The 20,590-nt window shown below is 44.7% G+C and overlaps 1 protein-coding gene across 8 annotated transcripts in view; it reads left to right on the top strand.

Annotated features, from left to right (window-relative positions):
- LOC311131355 (protein furry homolog-like) overlaps positions 1–20,590 on the top strand; it is a 93,588-nt gene that overhangs the window by 37,643 nt on the left and 35,355 nt on the right. For 7 of the 8 annotated variants that reach the window (XM_084164309.1, XM_084164314.1, XM_084164312.1 and 4 more), the window contains exons 3-18: positions 7,367–7,569; positions 8,647–8,700; positions 10,037–10,176; positions 10,326–10,422; positions 10,759–10,838; positions 11,317–11,397; positions 11,560–11,728; positions 12,378–12,470; positions 14,375–14,473; positions 14,699–14,800; positions 16,247–16,291; positions 17,929–18,032; positions 18,278–18,386; positions 18,507–18,593; positions 18,730–18,901; positions 19,135–19,267. In XM_084164309.1, the coding sequence (XP_084020435.1) occupies positions 7,450–7,569; positions 8,647–8,700; positions 10,037–10,176; positions 10,326–10,422; positions 10,759–10,838; positions 11,317–11,397; positions 11,560–11,728; positions 12,378–12,470; positions 14,375–14,473; positions 14,699–14,800; positions 16,247–16,291; positions 17,929–18,032; positions 18,278–18,386; positions 18,507–18,593; positions 18,730–18,901; positions 19,135–19,267 (1,685 nt within the window). In that variant the 5' untranslated portion in view covers positions 7,367–7,449. The remainder of the gene's footprint in view (positions 1–7,366; positions 7,570–8,646; positions 8,701–10,036; positions 10,177–10,325; positions 10,423–10,758; positions 10,839–11,316; positions 11,398–11,559; positions 11,729–12,377; positions 12,471–14,374; positions 14,474–14,698; positions 14,801–16,246; positions 16,292–17,928; positions 18,033–18,277; positions 18,387–18,506; positions 18,594–18,729; positions 18,902–19,134; positions 19,268–20,590) is intronic. The other variant, XM_084164315.1, reaches the window with a different exon arrangement.

Below are 20,590 nucleotides of genomic sequence, written 5' to 3'. Positions count from 1 at the left end.
TCGATCTCTCTCGCCCGGTGTCTCTGTGTCTCTCTCGCTCTCGGTTTCTCGGTCTCTCTCTCATTCTCTCGGTGTGTCTCTCTCGGTCTCTCTCTCTCTTTCTGTGTCTCTCTCTCTCTCTCTGTGTCTCTCTCTCTCTCTCTCTCTCTCGGGGTGTCTCTTTTTTTTTTTAGGGTTTGGCGATATACCATGGTATTTCAAGATCCCTGTTGCCTGAATTGTTTTGTGCTTAAAAAAAAGGTCTTTATGGATCCACCTGTACCCGAGACCCGATGCGAGTGTGTCCGGATCCATAATTCTAAATAATGTCATGGTTCGGATCTGATATGATTGTCACAGGTCTCAGGAATGTGTAATCTTAAGCGACTTGTCTGAAGGGCCTGCACAGATCCGAACGCGACTGCTGTAGTAGAGAGAGAGAGAATCTGAACATTTATGCTGCTGCTCTTTTCACTAGAGTGGCATGTGTAGCTTCTTGTTATTGGCCAATCATAAGTGGCAATAGGCTACAGTCAGGAGAATGGAGTTGTTATTTGTAAGAATGTGAACGCGCATGCAGCCTCAATTAGCCTAGCTAGCTAATGTTAGGTAGCATAACCAGCTTCTTCCAGTTTGATGCAGTCAAGACAGGTACTACGTAATCATATTTTAAAAATAACCTAGCTATGGCAGCTATTAGTCTACTATAGCGCGAGTCGGCTTGGTTGCTGTCTCTCCTCTCCCTCCATGCTCCCCATGTCACTCGCTCACTGTATGGCCCCTCCCCCGCCTGCTAGAATGGCACCTCTTCCTCTCGCGCTTTATCAGTTCCGGTTAATAAAGTAGTTTAAATGCCTTTTCTGCTGCTTTCCGGGTGAGAAAACCCCATGTCCATTTCGGAATGGGTCCAACCTTTTGGACCCGTTAAGACCTCTGTCCACTTCCGGTAATACTGTATACCCCGGTATGGTACAGAAACGGTATGGAAATCTGGATACCGCCCAACCCTACTCTGGCTCTCGCTCTGTCTGTATCTGTCTCTCTCTCATCCTCTGGGATGGCTCATTGATCTGTCTTCTCGTTGACTCACATTTATTATTGGTATACAGCACAAATCACCTCAGAGGGCCTGTACTCCATCCTATTGACCTTACTCATCGTCCTCATCCCAGTCTACTGGAAGGTTACAGTAAGGGACATTACTGAAGCTGTGTGTGTTTGCCTCAGTACATCTGTTCTTTTGATTATCGGGAAATAAACACATAGTGAAAATGATGGTCACTTTTCTTGAACAGTGATGATGACCCATTTGACTATGAATAGTCAACCTATTCTGCCTTAGTCTCATAATATTTATCCTAATACTTCCTCAGGGTCTGTGGCCCAGTGAATTTATCATTTTGGTAACCGATTTCTGATCGAATAATTATGTTTTGTTAGCATTGACACATTTCTCAATCGTTCCAGACATGTTCTTTTTGCACCAAGTTACGCAAGTTACCGGCTAATATGGAGCAAGCCAAGCAAAGTTAGTGGTGCTTTATTTTCGATTGCCACACTGCTACTAGCACCCTCATTCTAAATCAGACTAAACAGGGCAGTCTGCACCTCTAACGGTCGGTAATTCAATCTGCTACTGTAGCTAGCTGCTGACTCTTCAGTAGAAAAGCAAGCTGACCGTTGGGTAAACAGTTTTCTTCCTTTGCCCCTGTTTCTCTAATGAATGCCCTCTGTCCCCCCTCTCTGTGTTGGCTGCCAACTCCTCTTCATTGGGCCTCTCACTAAGAACAATGAGGAGTAAGGCCTAGTTTCAGCAACTGTCGCTATGCCACCCTGCACAAACCTTTATCTCCCGCGCTCTCTCCCTTTTTCTTTCATTCTATTTTTCCCTGTATTTGATGTTCCAGCCCCCTGTGTACTCTGTCCTGCTCAGTCTGTCCTCAGCCAAAACACTCATTATAACAAGATGGCTCTGTGATCATCCTGCTAGGTACTGGCAGGTTTATAATCCAGCCTCAGTACAGACAACCCTGCCATCAGGCCGCTTGTTACACCAGGAGTATTCATGTCCCTTTTAAACACTGTGAATGCTTTTTAGTTCTATTACATTGCATGTGTGATGAGAGTAATTGGACAGATTGACTGCAGTGTTGTATCTGATTTGTGGATTGTATTATTTGGAACTGAAAGAGGGCAGTAGGCACAGATTGGGATCTCGACATGTTCAGACACATTGTTGGAAACGTGCAGTGTACTGTAATTGTCAACATTTAGCTCTCTCATACAGCTAAACACATCCACGTTCCATTGTTCCTGGTTGTCCTGAGAGCGGAAGTGAGAGGGCCTTAGGGAGGGCTCTATTTTTACAGTGATGAGGTGGAGTCACAGGCTCTAATAGTTGTGTAATCCAACTGGGTGCTCTGTTTTAATTGCAGACATGGGCTCTTCTCTCTGTTGCATTGGGAGTTCTGGACCTCTGGCACGCTAGGCATGATGAGCATGGAGTACATGTGGCCTGGTTCATCTCCACTCAGAGAACAGTAGCTACTAGGCTCTCCCTGGAGGGCTAGGCTTTCCATAGGAACCCACAGAATCTTTAGCCCATTAATTTATCAGCTATTGGGACAGAAAATATATTTCTGTTGCGTGATAATTTGACAAAATGAATGAAAGCATAGCTTTTCTGTGTTGCAAGAAGGAAGAGAACGATCTTGGTAATAGGTGAGCGGTTAGTGGCTGTGCAGGTGCATCACTTTTATTAGTCTTGCGGATACATACCACAGAGTCCGTTCCTCTTTAGAACGTCCTCCTCTTGACAAGATAACAAAGCACTCTGGGCAGGGCATAGTTGTTTACTTGCCATCACAAGGTCATGTTTGCATTCAGATTTGAATGGGGTGTTGAGGGATTGGGTACAGTAGTAAGTCAGTATAGTGACAGGCCAGGCAGCAAGTGGAAGCTCTGGAGTGTTTGCAATGGGGTTAGTTGGGGAAGGAAGATAGTAGGGATGGGCATTTGAAATAATGTAAGTATTCAAATAATATCATACATTTTTCTGGGATCGTTTTTAACTTTCTTTTTCCTGTGCGACTCAGGAGATACGGTGCGCTCTGCAGCAGGACAGGCGATGGGCTGGTGGTGTGTCAGAAGAGGGAGAGAGAGGAAAAAGTAGCCACTGACTCGCGCTAGTAAGACAAACTTGTAAATGCCGTAGGTTATTTATCATCCCCCTGGCAGGGCCTGTCTTTACGGCATCAAATCGATGTAAAGAAGCTAGCTAAGATTGCCAGATGTTAGCTTTCCAGCTAGACTAGTTGAGGCTTTTTTTCTGCGCTCCCTGTCCTTGTCTACAACTACTTTTCATTTAGCTAACTTAATTCCGTAATTTAAAATCCATTTTGCATTGATTAGAGATCTCCTACTTCACCTTGCTACACATAGAGCCTCTGACTGTAGTGCCAACACCAAGCCACGTGCGTGAAACCTGTGTAGGCTACAGTACGTGTTTTTATGGGGCGCACGTCATAAAAACTACATTCAAAACTTTGTTTTATTAAATTAATGGTATGTCATGGTATATCCTTGTGTGTAGCAATGTCAGATAATTGTATTTAATTTATGCAAAGCCTTTTCATTGTTAAAATAGGCCTATGTTTCCTCAAATTAATTATCTTGCAAGTATTCGAATACTAACGTCCGTTCGGATATTCTAATAACCATGCCCATCCCTAGAAGGGAGAGAGATGTTGCACGTCACAAATGACTCCCCATTGAGAGAGAGGGAAAGATAGGCAGAGACTTGGCCAGGGAAAGGATGCCTTGCATTTTTTCTTCACACTGTTGTTGAGTGGAAATGCACAAACAATGTTGGGTTTCTCATTTCTGTGAGCCAGGCAGTCAGCAGCCCAGCTGGCCAAAGGGGAGAGCGAGAAGGGGAGGGAGTGAATTAGAGGGAAGGGGAGAGCGGGGGAGAGCAAGAGAAGGAGGAAGAGCGAGTGAGGGAGGCTGAGGGCACAGGCCAGTCATTGGCTGTAGGGAGTTGGCTATGTGACATCAGGGGAGAAAGAGGGTGTCGGTGGAACACGGTAAACAAAGAGGGAATGTTTGAAAGGCTCTCTCTGCTGCAGAACAACATTTTAACCACGCTCAACCGATGCGCCCCAAAATTGTACCCCAGTTACCCCAACACTGTGCTGTCCCCGACTCTAAGGCCTTTTACATAAAGCAGCGTGTCTGTGTTGGTTGCGCTTGCTGAACCATTAGAAATGTCCAATTATGTTTAGTCTGCTAATAAGGGTGCCACCTCTAGCTCTTAACAGGGGTCTAACTTGTGTGGCTGCTGATTTAAAAAAGAAAGGTCTGTAATGCTCCCCAACACTACTGTATAGGCAAATGCCACCCAACTCTGAAACGCAAATACTTTTGTTAGGGCCTATTACGCAACCATCTATCAGTTAAGCCTAAGCTGTGTGTGTGTCATTGTCTCCCTGTTTGTTCAGTAGTGTTTAAATGGGTGAGTTGCTGGATGTGAACATCTTTCCTCCTCTTCTGAAAAACTCATACATTTCTACTGTGTGCCGTTTTAGTCCTTGCTATTGTTTGAAGTTTTGGGAACACAGTGTTCCCATGGTAACAAGGAAGAAACAGTGATATGTTTCCTGGGAGGAGGAAGGTCGGGTGTCAGCTGACGAGTGTCTGTCCGTCCCAGAGTCCCCTCTTTCCTGGCAGAGCAGACTGTGTCCTAGTCCAGCAGCAAACAGGCCTGTTGGTGTGTTTATAAACTTCAGAATGGGAAGCTGTCTTTCCCCTCATCCTGGGCAGTGTGTATGTTACCAGTTTGTGTGTTAAAGGTTGTCTGTGTTGGCACAAGCTGTGCTGGTATGTCAGTGAATGTTCAGTGTAGCTCCATGTTTTATTGATGGACACAGGAGGATTCTGTTTGAATAATGTGGTTGTTTGTTTTCACCCGTTTCTAGGGAAACCAACAGCACACAGATCAAATGAAGGCTTTACGAACAGACACGCATGCGCACGCACATGATGGCTATATTCAGTATTTAAACATGTGCATGTACCAACCCTCCCACAAGTTCCCACATGCACACACTCCTCTCTCTTAAGTTGAGTTCCTATGCTGACCCCTCTAGGAATGTGTTACAGGAAGCTTGTGTAAATATTGAGAGCTTCTGTGCACAGATTCACCTTTCTGCATCCAGTTGAGTTTTTGTGTTTTTCACTTCTCTCTTTTTGCTGTGGTGTGATCACCTGGTCTTAATATTCATCTTTACATAACTGTGTGTGTAAAATGGTTGTGTGAATCTGAGATTATATTGTTGCTCTTAGTAAATAGTTCAGTGGGTCCAGTGAGACCTATGCTACATCACTTTTACCCAACTCTGAATTTTCATAGCTTGCAGTTAGTTTGGCGATTGCTAACTTTTCTAGTGAAATCAAGCTACGGCTAGGCTATAGGCTAGGCATATGTGTAGATTTCTTTTCACTGAGCACCAACTGGCATACTAGCATAGCTCCTCTGAGGTTGATTCTCTATCTGCTTGGATTATAGCTGACCCCTGACCTCCTGTCATGTGAGGGTGTTCAGAATCACTGTCTGGCCTGCTTGGTCTCTGACTAGGGCTGATACGGTCTCCGTTATAACCGTTCGAATAGCAAAAGTGTATCTGACCTAGGGTTGACCCCATTTAGTCGACTGGTCGACTGTTTGGTCGATAGGCTGTTGGTTGACCAGTATTTCTTTAGTGGAGCAGTGGAAAATATATATTAAAAAAATTATGGCCCACAAGACACCTGTCTGATTCACGGCTGTCTGAGTGGACTAATCCATTGCGAAGGCCGCGGGGATGGCACACCAGTATCACCAGTAGTACATTTACCCTTCATTACCATCATTTATCATCTACAATGTTTGTTTGGTTACGGTAATTTCTGTTAATGCATTCCATATATTATTATTATTATTATTATTACAGTCTTACCGTTGTCATTGTAGGAGTGGACATGTTGTTTGCAGAGTGCACAACCTTTGTTTATTTAATTCCATTTAGGAGTTTGGAGTTTGTTTGGTGCGCTCCTGTCAATCTTGAGTAAGGATACGCACCTGATTAAGCATATAGAAGTAGGACTAGTCTACCTGGCCTGCACGCAAATGTAGGCCTAAAAGTGTGCCCATTTGGGAATCTGATTGTCTTAACTCACCATCACTGTGGAGCTTCTCAAATAAAAAAATTATTTGCCTCAAAGGACAAGTAAACGAAGTCTGTTTTTACATCCATTGAGAATGACAATAGTTCCTCAACGTAGCCTATTTGAACAACCTTTCTAACCTTTCTAGGGGGAGAAAATGGCATTCTCTGATCAGGTGGAAACGTCATAAAATGGGCCTACAGGATTACTTCTTATTTTATACAATGTTGCAAGTTTGCTAGGAGGAGCTTCAGGCTGGACCAAGTTAATACAGTAGTTGATACAATGTTTCAAGTTCCTTGCAGACAGGCCATGCATAGACAATTAGATTAATAGGATATTTATTTTCATCAGGATATTTTCTACCTGCAGGCTGCAATGTTTTTATTTATTCACTTTATGTAGGCTACTTTTACATATTGGCAATTGCAATAATTACTTTTAAATTTGTATCATTTTCATTTAGAATTTTGATTAACCACATGACATTGATTTTGAGATATGAAGATTTTATTATAAATGAAATTAAACTGTTCCATGAAAATTTGCATATGAAAATCATAACTGGCACTCAGATCAGCAGAAATGGTAGGATAACTTGGCACTCCAAATGGAAAAGGTTGCCGACTGCTGGTGTAGCCTATTACCTACCGGCAACCTCAGGAGCATAACGGCAACCTCAGGAGCATAACGGCAACCTCAGGAGCATAACGGCAACCTCAGGAGCATAACGGCAACCTCAGGAGCATAACGGCAACCTCAGGAGCATAACGGCAACCTCAGGAGCATAACGGCAACCTCAGGAGCATAACGGCAACCTCAGGAGCATAACGGCAACCTCAGGAGCATAACGGCAACCTCAGGAGCATAACGGCAGAATCTCTGGAGGCCAGCAGCGGGAGGAGGAGGATCGGGAACCAAAATGTTTTTCTTCTTCTGGTTAGGCTATATTGACCTCTTTGTAATTTGTGCGTCTTCATTTTTAATCGCAGTGCTTAAAGCATCAGACAAGCTCACTAGCCTACATATAGTTGAATTTATTCAAAACATAGGGTGTGTCTATATATGGAAAAATATACGTTTTAAATATTGGTCGAAAGAACAGACTACTCTCGGTCGACAATTTATTAAATGTTTTGTCGCGACAGCCCTAGTCTGACCTCTGTCCTCTCCCTCCCTGCAGCCTCAGCCCCGGTCAACAGCCTGAGTAGACGCCGCGCCCCCTCCGTGGCCCCCCTGACGTGGGAGAAGCGCAACGCCTCCGCCATGTCCACCATCATCATCGACCCCGAGCTCAAGCCTGGGGAATTTGTCATCAAGAGCCTGTTCGCTGAGTTTGCTGTGCTGGCCGAGAAGAAGATTGAGGTGGTGATGGCCGAACCACTGGTGAGTTGCTGTGATCCGAGAGGCAGGGGGGGGACGCAAGTAAGACCAAATTCCAAATCAAACCCTGAATCTTAGGCACTTGACTGAAAAGTTTGATTAGGTGTAAGCAATATTCTGACTAATATTAACATATGCTATTACCTCTCAGATCTACATGAAGTGCCTAGTTGTAGGGGCTAGCCTAGCGGTTGATTTATAATTAAAGACAACTGAAGGAAGGCTATTAGCTCACTAGCCCTCAATCAGGCTGTGTCCTGAGTTCTTAGGTCCTGGTTGCTACAGAGCATTACTTGGCTTAAAGGCCAAAGAGGTTAAAAGTCAAATGTTTCTAGTGACTGCCTGTGAACACAGACTTCTCCTTAAACTTAAAGGGGTTTGTGTGTGAATTTTGCTTTGTGTGTGTCAGCGTGGAAGTGTGCACAGGCCTGTGTAGGTGTGAACGTCTAGTGTCTGAAAAATGAGGCACATGCATTCCAGTGTGATTTCCCAGAATAGGGGGCATGTTATTTTCCAGGAATACTGTTTTTTTAACTCAGATATCAAGACTCCGTGGGAGGTACAATCCCTTGCCCTAGCTAGGGGCTGCTGGGAGATGTGTATGTTTGGAGGGGGAGTAAAAGTGTTACATCAGTCTGGAGAAGAGAGGGACGTGTCATTAAACACCACCCCTCCTGCCCTCCCCTATGGACTGCTCTCTCTCTCCATTCAGCTCTCCATTCATCTCTCTATTCATCTCCCTGAGTGCTCCCCTCTTCTGCTGCCACCTCCCCTGCCTCTCACCCCTTAATTTCCTTTCCCTGGTTGGTGTGTTTGTCCAGTGGTCAGCTGGTAGACAGACTACTGACTGACTGTTTACTCAGGGGCTGGTAAATGGCCCCAGGCTGATAGCAGATCTCCTTCACTGTCAGTTATTACGCACTATATAGGCCCACTATCTCCTCTCCTGTTTCACCTGGCCCCACATCCACTGGTCTGCTAATATGAGTGACATAGGGCTCCTATTATGGTAGGAATCTATATTTTTCTGTTGAGTACTTAATTGACTGACAGCCCTGTTTCTGTCTTTCTTTCCCTCAGGAGAAACTCTTGTCCCGATCCCTCCAGAGAGGGGAAGATGCACAATTTGATCAGGTGAGTTCTAGTGTGTGTGCACATGCATTGTTGTTATGTACTCTCTCCCCCACCTCCCATCCATACAGTAGTTGAATTCCCCAGCTCCACCCAATCAATCCCCACTCAATGCCCCAACCATCCGTCATTGTATGTGATCTCTGACTGGTGCCTGCAGAACTCTGAACAATGGAGCTGCTGCAGAGTGCTTTGTTCAGCACAACACAAAGCCAATGAGGATATGGTGCGCTATAGATCCAGCTGCCTCCATTGTGACTGAGTGAGGTAGAACGAGCATACAGAGAGAGGGAGCAGAATTGCTGTGTCATCCTTAGCAGTAAATCAGTGTTGGGTGCTGGAGTGTCAGCCTGGCGCCAGGAGGGCACAGAGAGCAGTTGCATAACTCTCCCTCCCAGCATCCATCATCCAGCACCCTCAGCACACTGCACTGCCCTTCACAACACACACACACAATTCAGACACGCCATTCATTGTGTAGAAGGCTACTTACTGTACCCCACTGCAGATTGACTGACTGTAAAAACTATACACTTAATATGCCATTTAGCAGACGCTTTTATCCAAAGCGACTTAGTCATGTGTGCATACATTTTTACGTATGGGTGGTCCCGGGGATCGAACCCACTACCCTGGCGTTACAAGCGCCATGCTCTACCAATTGAGCTACAGAGGACCACCACTTGACATGCATAGACTTAGATTTACTTTTAGTTTGCTCTGGTGTGTGTTGTTGAAGAATAAACATATTAATTGCTAGTATTATGGCAATATACCCCTACCATTTTTAGTCTACAAAGGTGTTGGTAATAGATTCACTGTATGAGGTTGCAATTCTGATGATCAAAGTGCTGATGAGGTATTTAGAACAGAGCCAGCTGCAGAGCCCTGCGCTATGGCAGCTGGAGCACTAGCCGCTAAATAGGATAGGACCTCACTGTGCTCGACATGTCATCGAACACCGCACTTATAGTCCCAATCAATACATCCTGTTCTCTATTGTATGTCATCCAGTGATTCGGTCCCCTCCCCTCATCCCCCCCTCCACTTCTTTCTTTCTAGATGTTTTTCCCAATCCCTGTATCTCTTTCCCTGCATCCTCTTCTCTCCTCATCTCTCCTTATAGTGGAGCCTTTCACATAAAATATAGCACCTCGGTATGTATCTTTGTGTAATATTGGTGATTTAAGATGATTGTTCTGGTGAGGATTTGTGTTTGTATTGTTCATGTTTTTGACCTTTATGAACATTCTCATGCTGCTTGGCGGATGTTTTGCATCTGATAAACTGTAATAACTAGCTATTGTAATGTGTGTGTGTGTGTGTGTTCTTTTCACAGTTAATAAGCTCTATGAGCTCTATAGCGGAACACTGTTTGCCCTCCCTGCTGCGCACACTGTTTGACTGGTACCGGCGGCAGAGTGGCACCGAGGATGAGTCTTATGAGTACAGACCTCGCTCCAGCACCAAGTCCAAAGGGTAAGATACTCCTCCTAATCTGCTCATCCCTCTCTCCTGTCCTCCCCTCCCCTCCCACTCCCGCTCCTGAACAATCAACAATTTGTCATAACGCTCTCTTGCGCTCTCTCTTGCGCTCTCTCTTGCTCTCCCTCTCTCTCTCTCTCTAGGGATGAACAGCATCGGGATAAAGACTACCTATTGGAGAGGAGGGATTTAGCCATAGATTTCATATTCTGTTTAGTTTCAGTAGAAGTTTTAAAACAGGTGAGTCCTGTTTAACCTTACTTCTGCCTGTTTGTTTGTCTGTGCTGTGTCTGGTCTGTTAGAGGAGTCCTCTCCCTCAGTGTGGTAGGCAGCATGCACTGTCACTGCAATGTCATCATACCGAGCGTCATCCAAACCTACAGCATCTAGAACGACACCAGACTATCCAGATCCAAACCACACTCTCTTAGAACAAACCTTGACTGAGCACAGTGCTTGGTTGTCCATGGCTCCAACAGGGAGGATATGAATGGTACTAAAGGGAGAGAGACAGCATGAAGGAAGTATCGATGTGCCTAATATGACTGATGTGATGTTTTTATGTTTGCGTCACAGATTCCTCTTCACCCCGTGCCAGATGCTTTAGTACATGAAGTTCTGAACCTGGCATTCAAGCACTTTAAACACAAAGAGGGGTGAGTGTAAACAAACGCAACACAAGCACACATACACATACTATACTTTAGTCTAGCACACAGAATATTCCAGAGGGCTTTTGGCTCTGCAGCTGAGTCACTCATTACTTTATGGGTATTTGGATAGACTGTTTTTTATGACCAATGTGTGACTTTATGGTCTGTCCACATTAATGTCACTTAAAGAAAACACAACCCGCACTTGTTAGACAACTTGAGTAAACCTTCACTCAGCTGCTTCAACCCTACAGTATGCAGCTACATGCTTGTGGTTTTAGAGAGAAGGTTGTTTGATCGTCCATAACCTTCATCACACATTGTTTGGGATGATATTTCCTTTAATGGTTTTGTTTGTTCAGCTGCTCGTCAGCAGGTCTGTTGATGTTTCACGATCAGTGTCTTCATACCCCTGTGTTAACATATCATTAGAGCTATTTCTCTGTGTGTGGGTGGATAATGGATGTGTTCTGATTGACAGGTACCCTGGCCCAAACACTGGCAATGTGCACATCATCGCAGACCTGTATGCTGAGGTAATTGGAGTGCTCACACAATCAAAGTAAGCGTTTTCTCCTTAGATTATTCCAAGTTCAAGTCATCTTAACAGTCCAAATAACTCAACACATCACTCCTTTTTACTCCAATTACTCCTAAACTATATGTTAAACTAGCCTACTCCTTATGGAAGACTTAGTCAAAATCTGTGTGTGTGTCTCTCCAGGTTCCAGGCGGTGCGTAAGAAGTTCATCACAGAGCTGAAGGAGCTGAGGCAGAAGGAGCAGAGCCCCTACGTGGTCCAGAGCATCATCAGCCTCATCATGGGCATGAAGTTCTTCAGGGTCAAGATGTACCCCGTGGAGGACTTTGAGGCCTCCTTCCAGTTCATGCAGGTCTGTTATCCTGGGTCGTATTCATTAGAGCACACCTTGGCAAACTGTACCAAAACAAGAAAATAAGCATTTCTTATTGGACAAGTTCAGGTAGTCCTTCCCTGTTTCAAAACTCCAGTTTTAGTGAATTCAACCCTGACGTGTCCAAGCAACAGGCATGTATCTAGTCTATTGGATGACCAGACTGTACAGTACTGTATATCTGATTGTGTCTGTGTGGCTGCATATGGGGATCTGATGGCTCTCTGCTGAACTATGTTTTACCGCAGACGTTTTGTTTGTGCTCAGCAGCTCTCTGTAGCAGAGCCTCATAAAGCCAGATGAGTAACGATCAGATAGCAGATCACTGTGCCAAGAGCACTGAACGGAGCAAGGCCTTTTCGTTAAGCTCAATACGGCAGTAAAAAGCTCGCTCAATATGCTCCCCTCTTAACAAGCCCTGATTTCCCAGCGTGCTAATGGAACATGTTGGGTAATCTGCCGTAGTTTATTGGTGCCACCACACTCCCTTTACGTCTGTTGGTTTCTGCCCATATGTGAGAATCTGTTGCACAGTCTATTGTTTTTCATTTTGTCTATTTGGTTTCTGTTTATTTATGTGTCACTCTGTTTATCCTCATCCATGTCGGTATGCCTCTGTGTTCCTCAGGAGTGTGCCCAGTATTTCCTGGAGGTGAAGGATAAAGACATAAAGCATGCGTTGGCTGGCCTGTTTGTTGAGATCCTCATCCCTGTTGCTGCTGTGAGTACCACTCAGACAACAACACAAAACATGGGAAACCCCACATTGGTTATAGCTAGACAAGCTAATAGTAGCATAGAGCCTTTCTGTATAAGAGATTCCTCTGCGTTAGTTACCATAAAAAGCACATTCGGTTGGCTAATGTCATTTGATGCGTCTGAAATGGCACCCTATATACAGTGAGGGAAAAAAGTATTTGATCCCCTGCTGATTTTGTACGTTTGCCCACTGACAAAGACATGATCAGTCTATAATTTTAATGGTAGGTTTATTTGAACAGTGAGAGACAGAATAACAACAAAATAATCCAGAAAAATGCATGTACAAAATGTTATAAATTTGATTTGCATTTTAATGAGGGAAATAAGTATTTGACCCCTCTGCAAAACATGACTTAGTACTTGGTGGCAAAACCCTTGTTGGCAATCACAGAGGTCAGATGTTTCTTGTAGTTGGCCACCAGGTTTGCACACATCTCAAGAGGGATTTTGTCCCACTCCTCTTTGCAGATCTTCTCCAAGTCATTAAGGTTTCGAGGCTGACGTTTGGCAACTCAAACCTTCAGCTCCCTCCACAGATTTCCTATGGGATTAATGTCTGGAGACTGGCTAGGCCACTCCAGGACCTTCATGTGCTTCTTCTTGAGCCACTCCTTTGTTGCCTTGGCCGTGTGTTTTGGGTCATTGTCATGTTGGAATACCCATCCACGACCCATTTTCAATGCCCTGGCTGAGGGAAGGAGGTTCTCACCCAAGATTTGACGGTACATGGCCCCGTCCATCGTCCCTTTGATGCGGTGAAGTTGTCCTGTCCCCTTAGCAGAAAAACACCCCCAAAGCATAATGTTTCCACCTCCATGTTTGACGGTGGGGATGGTGTTCTTGGGGTCATAGGCAGCATTCCTCCTCCTCCAAACACGGCAAGTTGAGTTGATGCCAAAGAGCTCCATTTTGGTCTCATCTGACCACAACACTTTCACCCAGTTTTCCTCTGAATCATTCAGATGTTTATTGGCAAACTTCAGATGGCCCTTTTATATGTGCTTTCTTGAGCAGGGCGACCTTGCGGGCGCTGTAGGATTTCAGTCCTTCACGGCGTAGTGTGTTACCAATTGTTTTCTTGGTGACTATGGTCCCAGCTGCCTTGAGATCATTGACAAGATCCTCCCGTGTAGTTCTGGGCTGATTCCTCACCGTTCTCATGATCATTGCAACTCCACGAGGTGAGATCTTGCATGGAGCCCCTGGCCGAGGGAGATTGACAGTTCTTTTGTGTTTCTTCCATTTGCGAATAATCGCACCAACTGTTGTCACCTTCTCACCAAGCTGCTTGGCGATGGTCTTGTAGCCCATTCCAGCCTTGTGTAAGTCTACAATCTTGTCCCTGACATCCTTGGAGAGCTCTTTGGTCTTGGCTATGGTGGAGAGTTTGGAATCTGATTGATTGATTGCTTCTGTGGACAGGTGTCTTTTATACAGGTAACAAGCTGAGATTAGGAGCACTCCCTTTAAGAGTGTGCTCCTAATCTCAGCTCGTTACCTGTATAAAAGACACCTGGGAGCCAGAAATCTTTCTGATTGAGAGGCGGTCAAATACTTATTTCCCTCATTAAAATGCAATTCAATTTCTAACATTTTTGACATGTGTTTTTCTGTATTTGTTGTTGTTATTCTGTCTCTCACTGTTCAAATAAACCTACCATTAAAATTATAGACTGATAATTTCTTTGTCAGTGGGCAAACGTACAAAATCAGCAGGGGATCAAATACTTTTTTCCCTCACTGTATGGGCCCTGGTGAAAAGTAGTGCACTATTTAGGGAATAGGGTACCATTTCGGTCGCACGTATTGAATGAGCTCAGTGGTGACACCTTCCTTCCTCCCTCGCTCCTTCCCTCCATGCAGGCGGTGAAGAATGAAGTCAATGTGCCGTGCCTCAAGAACTTTGTGGAGATGCTCTACCAGACAACCTTTGACCTTAGCTCCAGAAAGAAGCACTCTTTGGTAAAGTCAATTCGGTTGCTTTCATCTATTTTCTCACGCGGTCATCTGGACCTTCCCTCCCACTTCTCTCTCCTATGTCTTGTTTCCTTTTATTTTTATGACGTCAACTTGTTAACTCTTAATCTCTCTCCTCACACCATCATCTCCCTCTTTCCCACTTCTCTCTTTCCCCTCTCGTTCACTTCCCCTCTCTTCTGTGGTTGACATGTGTTCTCTCTCTTTCAGGCTCTGTATCCTCTGGTGACATGCCTGCTGTGTGTCAGTCAGAAGCAGTTCTTCCTCAATAACTGGCACATCTTCCTCACAAACTGCCTCTCGCACCTGAAGGTACACAGCACAATCACCTCAACCAGTTACCTAACACCTAGTATACTGGCCTATGAAGGAAAATGCAGACTTCCATGCCAATTTCACATGTTTATTACATACCAAGTTATATCATTTATTACTGTTACTATGACTGAAACCTTAGTGCTCTTGCATAATGTTCTTTAGCCCAGGTACATTGTTAGTTGTCATAGTGCGATGTTAGATATCCCCTGCACACCACAACTGGCTCCATGAGGTGTTTTTGGTTTAAAGGGTGTGCCTTAATGATCATATCTTCCTCCTCCCCTGTCCGACAACCCCCTGCAAACCAATCACAAACCGATCAAGCCAGTCAATCATGCTCCTCTCCTGTACCATCCTCAAGCTAATTCAGCCCAGATGCACTGTTGTGTGACTGTCTCCTCGCTCCTCAACTCTGAATTGATTCCCTTGTGGAGATTGATTCCCTCTGATTCCATGGTGGACATGTGCTATAATTCCCTTTGCTCTTGTGGTGGTGATTCTCTGATGACTGTTGTTGAACTGACTCTATGATCACAATCAGGTGGTGATTCAGTTGCTTTTGATTCCCTGTGAGAGATTAGATTCCATAGTTTTTAATTGACCCCCTAAGTGGTGATTTAGATAAGCCTATTTGGTGCTAATGTAATCTCCCTTGTTTTTGTGGTGGAACCATGATTCTGGTGGAGATTTGTTTGGGAATGCGTGATTTAGCTCCTATTGTCCACTGGGCCATTTTAACCCTGTCCTTGTTCTCAGATGATCAATTCAAATGCTGATTCAAATCCATTCAGTTTAGTGCCTTATCTTGTTAAGGAGATCAAACTAAATGGGGTTAAAATGATACATTTTGTACATTGTATCAGACTAATGATGGGATAGGAGGACCTGATAAGATTTCTGAGCCTAGTCGATTGTGGGTGTTATAGTCGTAACGTACAGCTTTTTTTTCCTACCTGGTCTCCTTTCACTGTCCCTCTCCTCGCACTATCTATCCACTTACTTCTTACTTGCTTCACCCCTGGCCTGCATTGTGTGTGTTTTCTGCCTTCCCTGTCAATTTCTATTGCACATCTTTCATCTCTTTTCACTTTCACAAAGTATGAAATATTAGATTATCAAGGTACATGTCGAAATGTGAAGAATTTCATTTGGGCTATATTAGTCTTTATACAACATTATTGATGAATGTTTTTTTTGGGACGTATCAATGTTACTGCTTTTGCATTTCATACTTTGCATCTTCTGTGTCTAATATGAGACTGATTCAAGTGGATGGAAGTCAGTTAGGAGTGAGTTTTTTATGTTTTTGTCGCACTTGTCATTTTTGTGTTTCTATTATATTTTGTCGCTCTGTTCTCTTTCTAACCTGCATGTCTACCTCCCCACATCCTCACACTCCGTGTCTCCTGTCGTTTTGTCTCACATTTTCACTTGCTCCAGATGCCGTCTAACAACAGCATCCGAAAGCAGATTGAGACACTGCAGGTGAGTTTGTCTGGTGTCCGTATGGTGGCATGACACCATCCAAGAGGTCATCTGACCTCGTCCTGGAGGACAGAGAGGATGCAGCTACTTAGCCAAGGGTAACGAGGCTCTGGAGGCTGGTAGTCCTCTTAAAGTGAAACTTATTGAGATAATATTACAGAGAAAGTAGTGGTTGGACACTTGGCTAATAGTCACACATTTCTTTGAGATGCAATGTTGGCTTGCACCTTGCTGCTTTGTCTTTATCAGGGGTTATGGCTTTGTAGTCCCGTGTAGCTCAGTTGGTAGAGCATGGCGCTTGCAACGCCAGGGTTGTGGGTTTGTTTCCCACGGGGGACCAGTATGAAAAAATGTATGCACTCACTAACTGTAAGTTGCTGTGGATAAGAGCGTCTGCTAAATGACTAAAATGTAAAACATTTAGTAGAGGTTAGAGCATCGTGCTGGTGATGTCAATAGAGTGGACTGCATCATGCATCACGCACACACATTCACAGACACCTACCTTACTCCTTGATCTGAGGACTCGTACCAAATTGATCATTGTAGTTTCTTTTTGGAGACCCATAGAGTACTGCAGCATTTTGTGTGCTCTAATAGTCCCGAGTTACACCCAATTCTCTTATCAGTGGTGTTGACATGCTGCTGTGTGCTGCACCCTCGCAGCTCCATGGCCCACTGATGGGTGGAAAGGGCATTGCAGTACCCTTGAAATAATCCTTTGTATGGCGGTCAGCTGTGTTGATATTGGAGTGTATGTTGTGTGCGTGGATTTGATGGGCAGCACTGTGTAATTGCACCTTTAGTCACAGATTTTTGGGAACGCTCAGCTGTACAAACATTCCCCGGAGTTTGGAACATCCCAAACTACACCTAGCATAACGTGCATCACAAACTACACCTAGCATAACATGCATCACAAACTACACCTAGCATAACGTGCATCACAAACTACACCTAGCATAACGTGCATCACAAACTACATCTAGCATAACGTGCATCACAAACTACACCTAGCATAACGTGCATCACAAACTACACCTAGCATAACGTGCATCACAAACTACACCTAGCATAACGTGCATCACAAACTACACCTAGCATAATGTGCATCACAAACTACACCTAGCATAACGTGCATCACAAACTACACCTAGCATAACGTGCATCACAAACTACACCTAGCATAACGTGCATCACAAACTACACCTAGCATAACGTGCTGTGTATCTATATATAGACAGGGTCACTCTGGAGCAGATTTGTTTTTGACCAGCTTAAATCATTTCAACAATCTCATACATCAGTAGTTTATTTGAGATTATTCATAAATCATAAATGTAATTAGTGTGTAACTAATGTATGAATCTGACAGGCTGTTAGCGCTGAAGCAGACTCATTATCAAATCACAGCTGTGAGTCATTTATCCATCACTGGGACATCTCAAACATCTCTATAAATGAAACGGGCCATATAAATTGCCTCATTCAGTACAGTAGGTCAAATTGAATGGTTTGTGTGTCAGATCCCTGCTTCTGTGGCATGCCCCACACCAGACTTCAGTCTGTCACAGTGAGAAGACATCTCCACATGATGACAGGTGGGTGAAGAAAGTGTTCTCTCTCTGACCCTTTAGAACAAAGATCCTAAAATGTCCCGTGTGGCACTGGAGTCACTCTACAGACTGCTGTGGGTTTATATCATCAGGATCAAGTGTGAGAGCAACACCGTCACACAGAGGTCAGTACCAGCCCGGACAGAACAGGCTAAATGTGGGCCCACTCCACACTATCTCTGTATGAACTGACACTGTCAAATGAAAGTCATCCAGACCAGCACCTAAATCACCATATAGAACAAAGCAAGTGTCCACATCACTCCTTTGGTAGAACTAGAATCCCATCTACACTCAGAACTGATCTAGTCTACAGTCTCCTCTGTGAACATCCCAGTTTAACCCTTTAATCTTCTCCTTTTTCCTGCAGCCGGCTGCTTAGCATCGTTTCAGCACTTTTCCCCAAAGGCTCCCGTAGCGTGGTGCCCCGGGACACACCACTCAACATCTTCGTCAAGATCATCCAGTTTATAGCTCAGGTATGTCTTATGAGGCCATGCTGGAGTAGTGATTCCCATATAATTCAGCTAAACTGCAGGTAGTGGCTTTTATCTTATCTGTGATTAGTGATTATTGGTCTGTTGTGGCTCATTTCACAGGAAAGGCTAGACTTTGCTATGAAGGAGATCATTTATGACCTCCTGTGTGTGGGCAAATCTCACAAGACATTCACCATCAATCCAGAGGTAAGAGATAGCCGAGAGACAACAGTAATAATCCAGTCATACTCTCACTGTGATTGCACTCTTCATTCTCTGAGTGTCCCTTCCTGCCTCTCTCGCTCTCTCGCTCTCTCGCTCTCTCGCTCTCTCTCTCTCTCAGAGGATGAATATTGGCCTGAGGGCCTTCCTGGTGATAGCTGACAGTCTTCAGCAGAAGGACGGGGAACCGCCCATGCCCACCACAGGGGCCAACATGCCCTCAGGAAACACCCTGCGGGTCAAGAAGATCTTCCTCGCCACCACCCTCACTGACGAGGAGGCCAAGGTCATCGGTAGGTCAACACCTCTGAGCTCCGTCCCCATCACAACGGGCCATATGACTCCTATATGACTAGCTTTGTTGCTAACTCTGGCAATTTTACATTGATGTTGAACCTGAAATGTTGATTATTGTGCACTCTACCTGTCAAATACATGTATCAAATAAATAAATAAGCTTATGGGAGTGGGTCATTTTAGGGTCCAGTGTGTAGTGTGAGAGTAATGAATATGTGTGTGTTTGTAGGCATGTCACTGTACTACCCAGCAGTGAGGAAGGCCCTGGACAACATCCTGCGTCACCTGGACAAGGAGGTAGGGCGCTCCATGAGCATGACCAACGTCCAGATGTCCAATAAGGAGCCTGAGGATATGATCACGTAAGTGCCTCTCTGACTTAAAATATACAGTGCCTTCGGAAAGTATTCAGTCCCATTGACTTTTTCCACATTTTGTTACGTTACAGCCCTATTCTAAAATGGATTAAATAAAAGAATAATCCTCAGCAATCTATACACAATACCCCATAATGACAAAGCGAAAACAGTTTTTAAGAATTTTTTGCAAATGTATAAAAAAACAAAAACAGATACCTTTATGTACATAAGTATTCAGATAAGTATTCAGACCCTTTGCTATGAGACTCGAAATTGAGCTCAGGTGCATCCTGTTTCCATTGATCATCCTTGAGATGTTTCTATAACTGGATTGGAGTCCACCTGTGGTAAATTCAATTGATTGGACATGATTTGGAAAGGCACACACCTGTCTATATAAGGTCCCACAGTTGACAGGGCAAGTCAGAGCAAAAACCAAACCATGAGGTCGAAGGAATTGGCCGTAGAGCTCCGAGACTGGATTGTATCGAGGCACAGATCTGGGGAAGGGTACCAAAAAATATATGCCGCATTGAAGGTCCCCAAGAACACAGTGGCCTCCATTCTTAAATGGAATACGTTTGGAATCACCAAGACTCTTCCTAGAGCTGGCTGCCCGGCCAATCTGAGCAATCGGGGGAGAAGGGCCTTGGTCAGGGAGGTGAACAACCATCTCTGCAGCACTCCACCAATCAGGCCTTTATGGTAGTGGCCAGACGGAAGCCACTCCTCAGTAAAAGGCACATGACAGCCCGCTTGGAGTTTGCCAAAAGGCACCTAAAGACTCTCATACCGTGAGAAACAAGATTCTCTGGTCTGATGAAACCAAGATTGAACTCTTTGGCCTGAATGCCAAGCGTCACGTCTGGAGGAAACCTGGCACCATCCCTACGGTGAAGCATGGTGGTGGTAGCATCATGCTGTGGGGATGTTGTTCAGCGGCAGGGACTGGGAGACTAAGATGAATGGAGCAAAGTACAGAGATCCTTGATGAAAACCTGCTCCAGAGCGCTCAGGTCCTCAGACTGAGGCGAATGTTCACTCACCTTCCAACAGGACAACGACCCTAAGCACACAGCCAAGACAACGAAGGAGTGGCTTCGGGACAAGTGTCTGAATGTCCTTGAGTGGCCCAGCCAGAGCCCGGGCTTGAACCCGATCTAACATCTCTGGAGACACCTGAAAATAGCTGTGCAGCAACGCTCCCCATCGAACCTGACAGAGCTTGAGAGGATCTGCAGGGAAGAATGGGAAAAACTCCCCAAATACAGCTGTGCCAAGCTTGTAGCGTCATACCCAAGAAGACTCGATGCTGTAATCACTGCC

The sequence above is a fragment of the Coregonus lavaretus genome, assembly GCF_964263955.1.
Source record: "Coregonus lavaretus genome assembly, chromosome: 6".
NCBI lineage: Eukaryota > Metazoa > Chordata > Actinopteri > Salmoniformes > Salmonidae > Coregonus > Coregonus lavaretus.
Note: the sequence above shows the minus strand (reverse complement) of the source record. Positions and strands in the feature narration are given on the sequence as shown.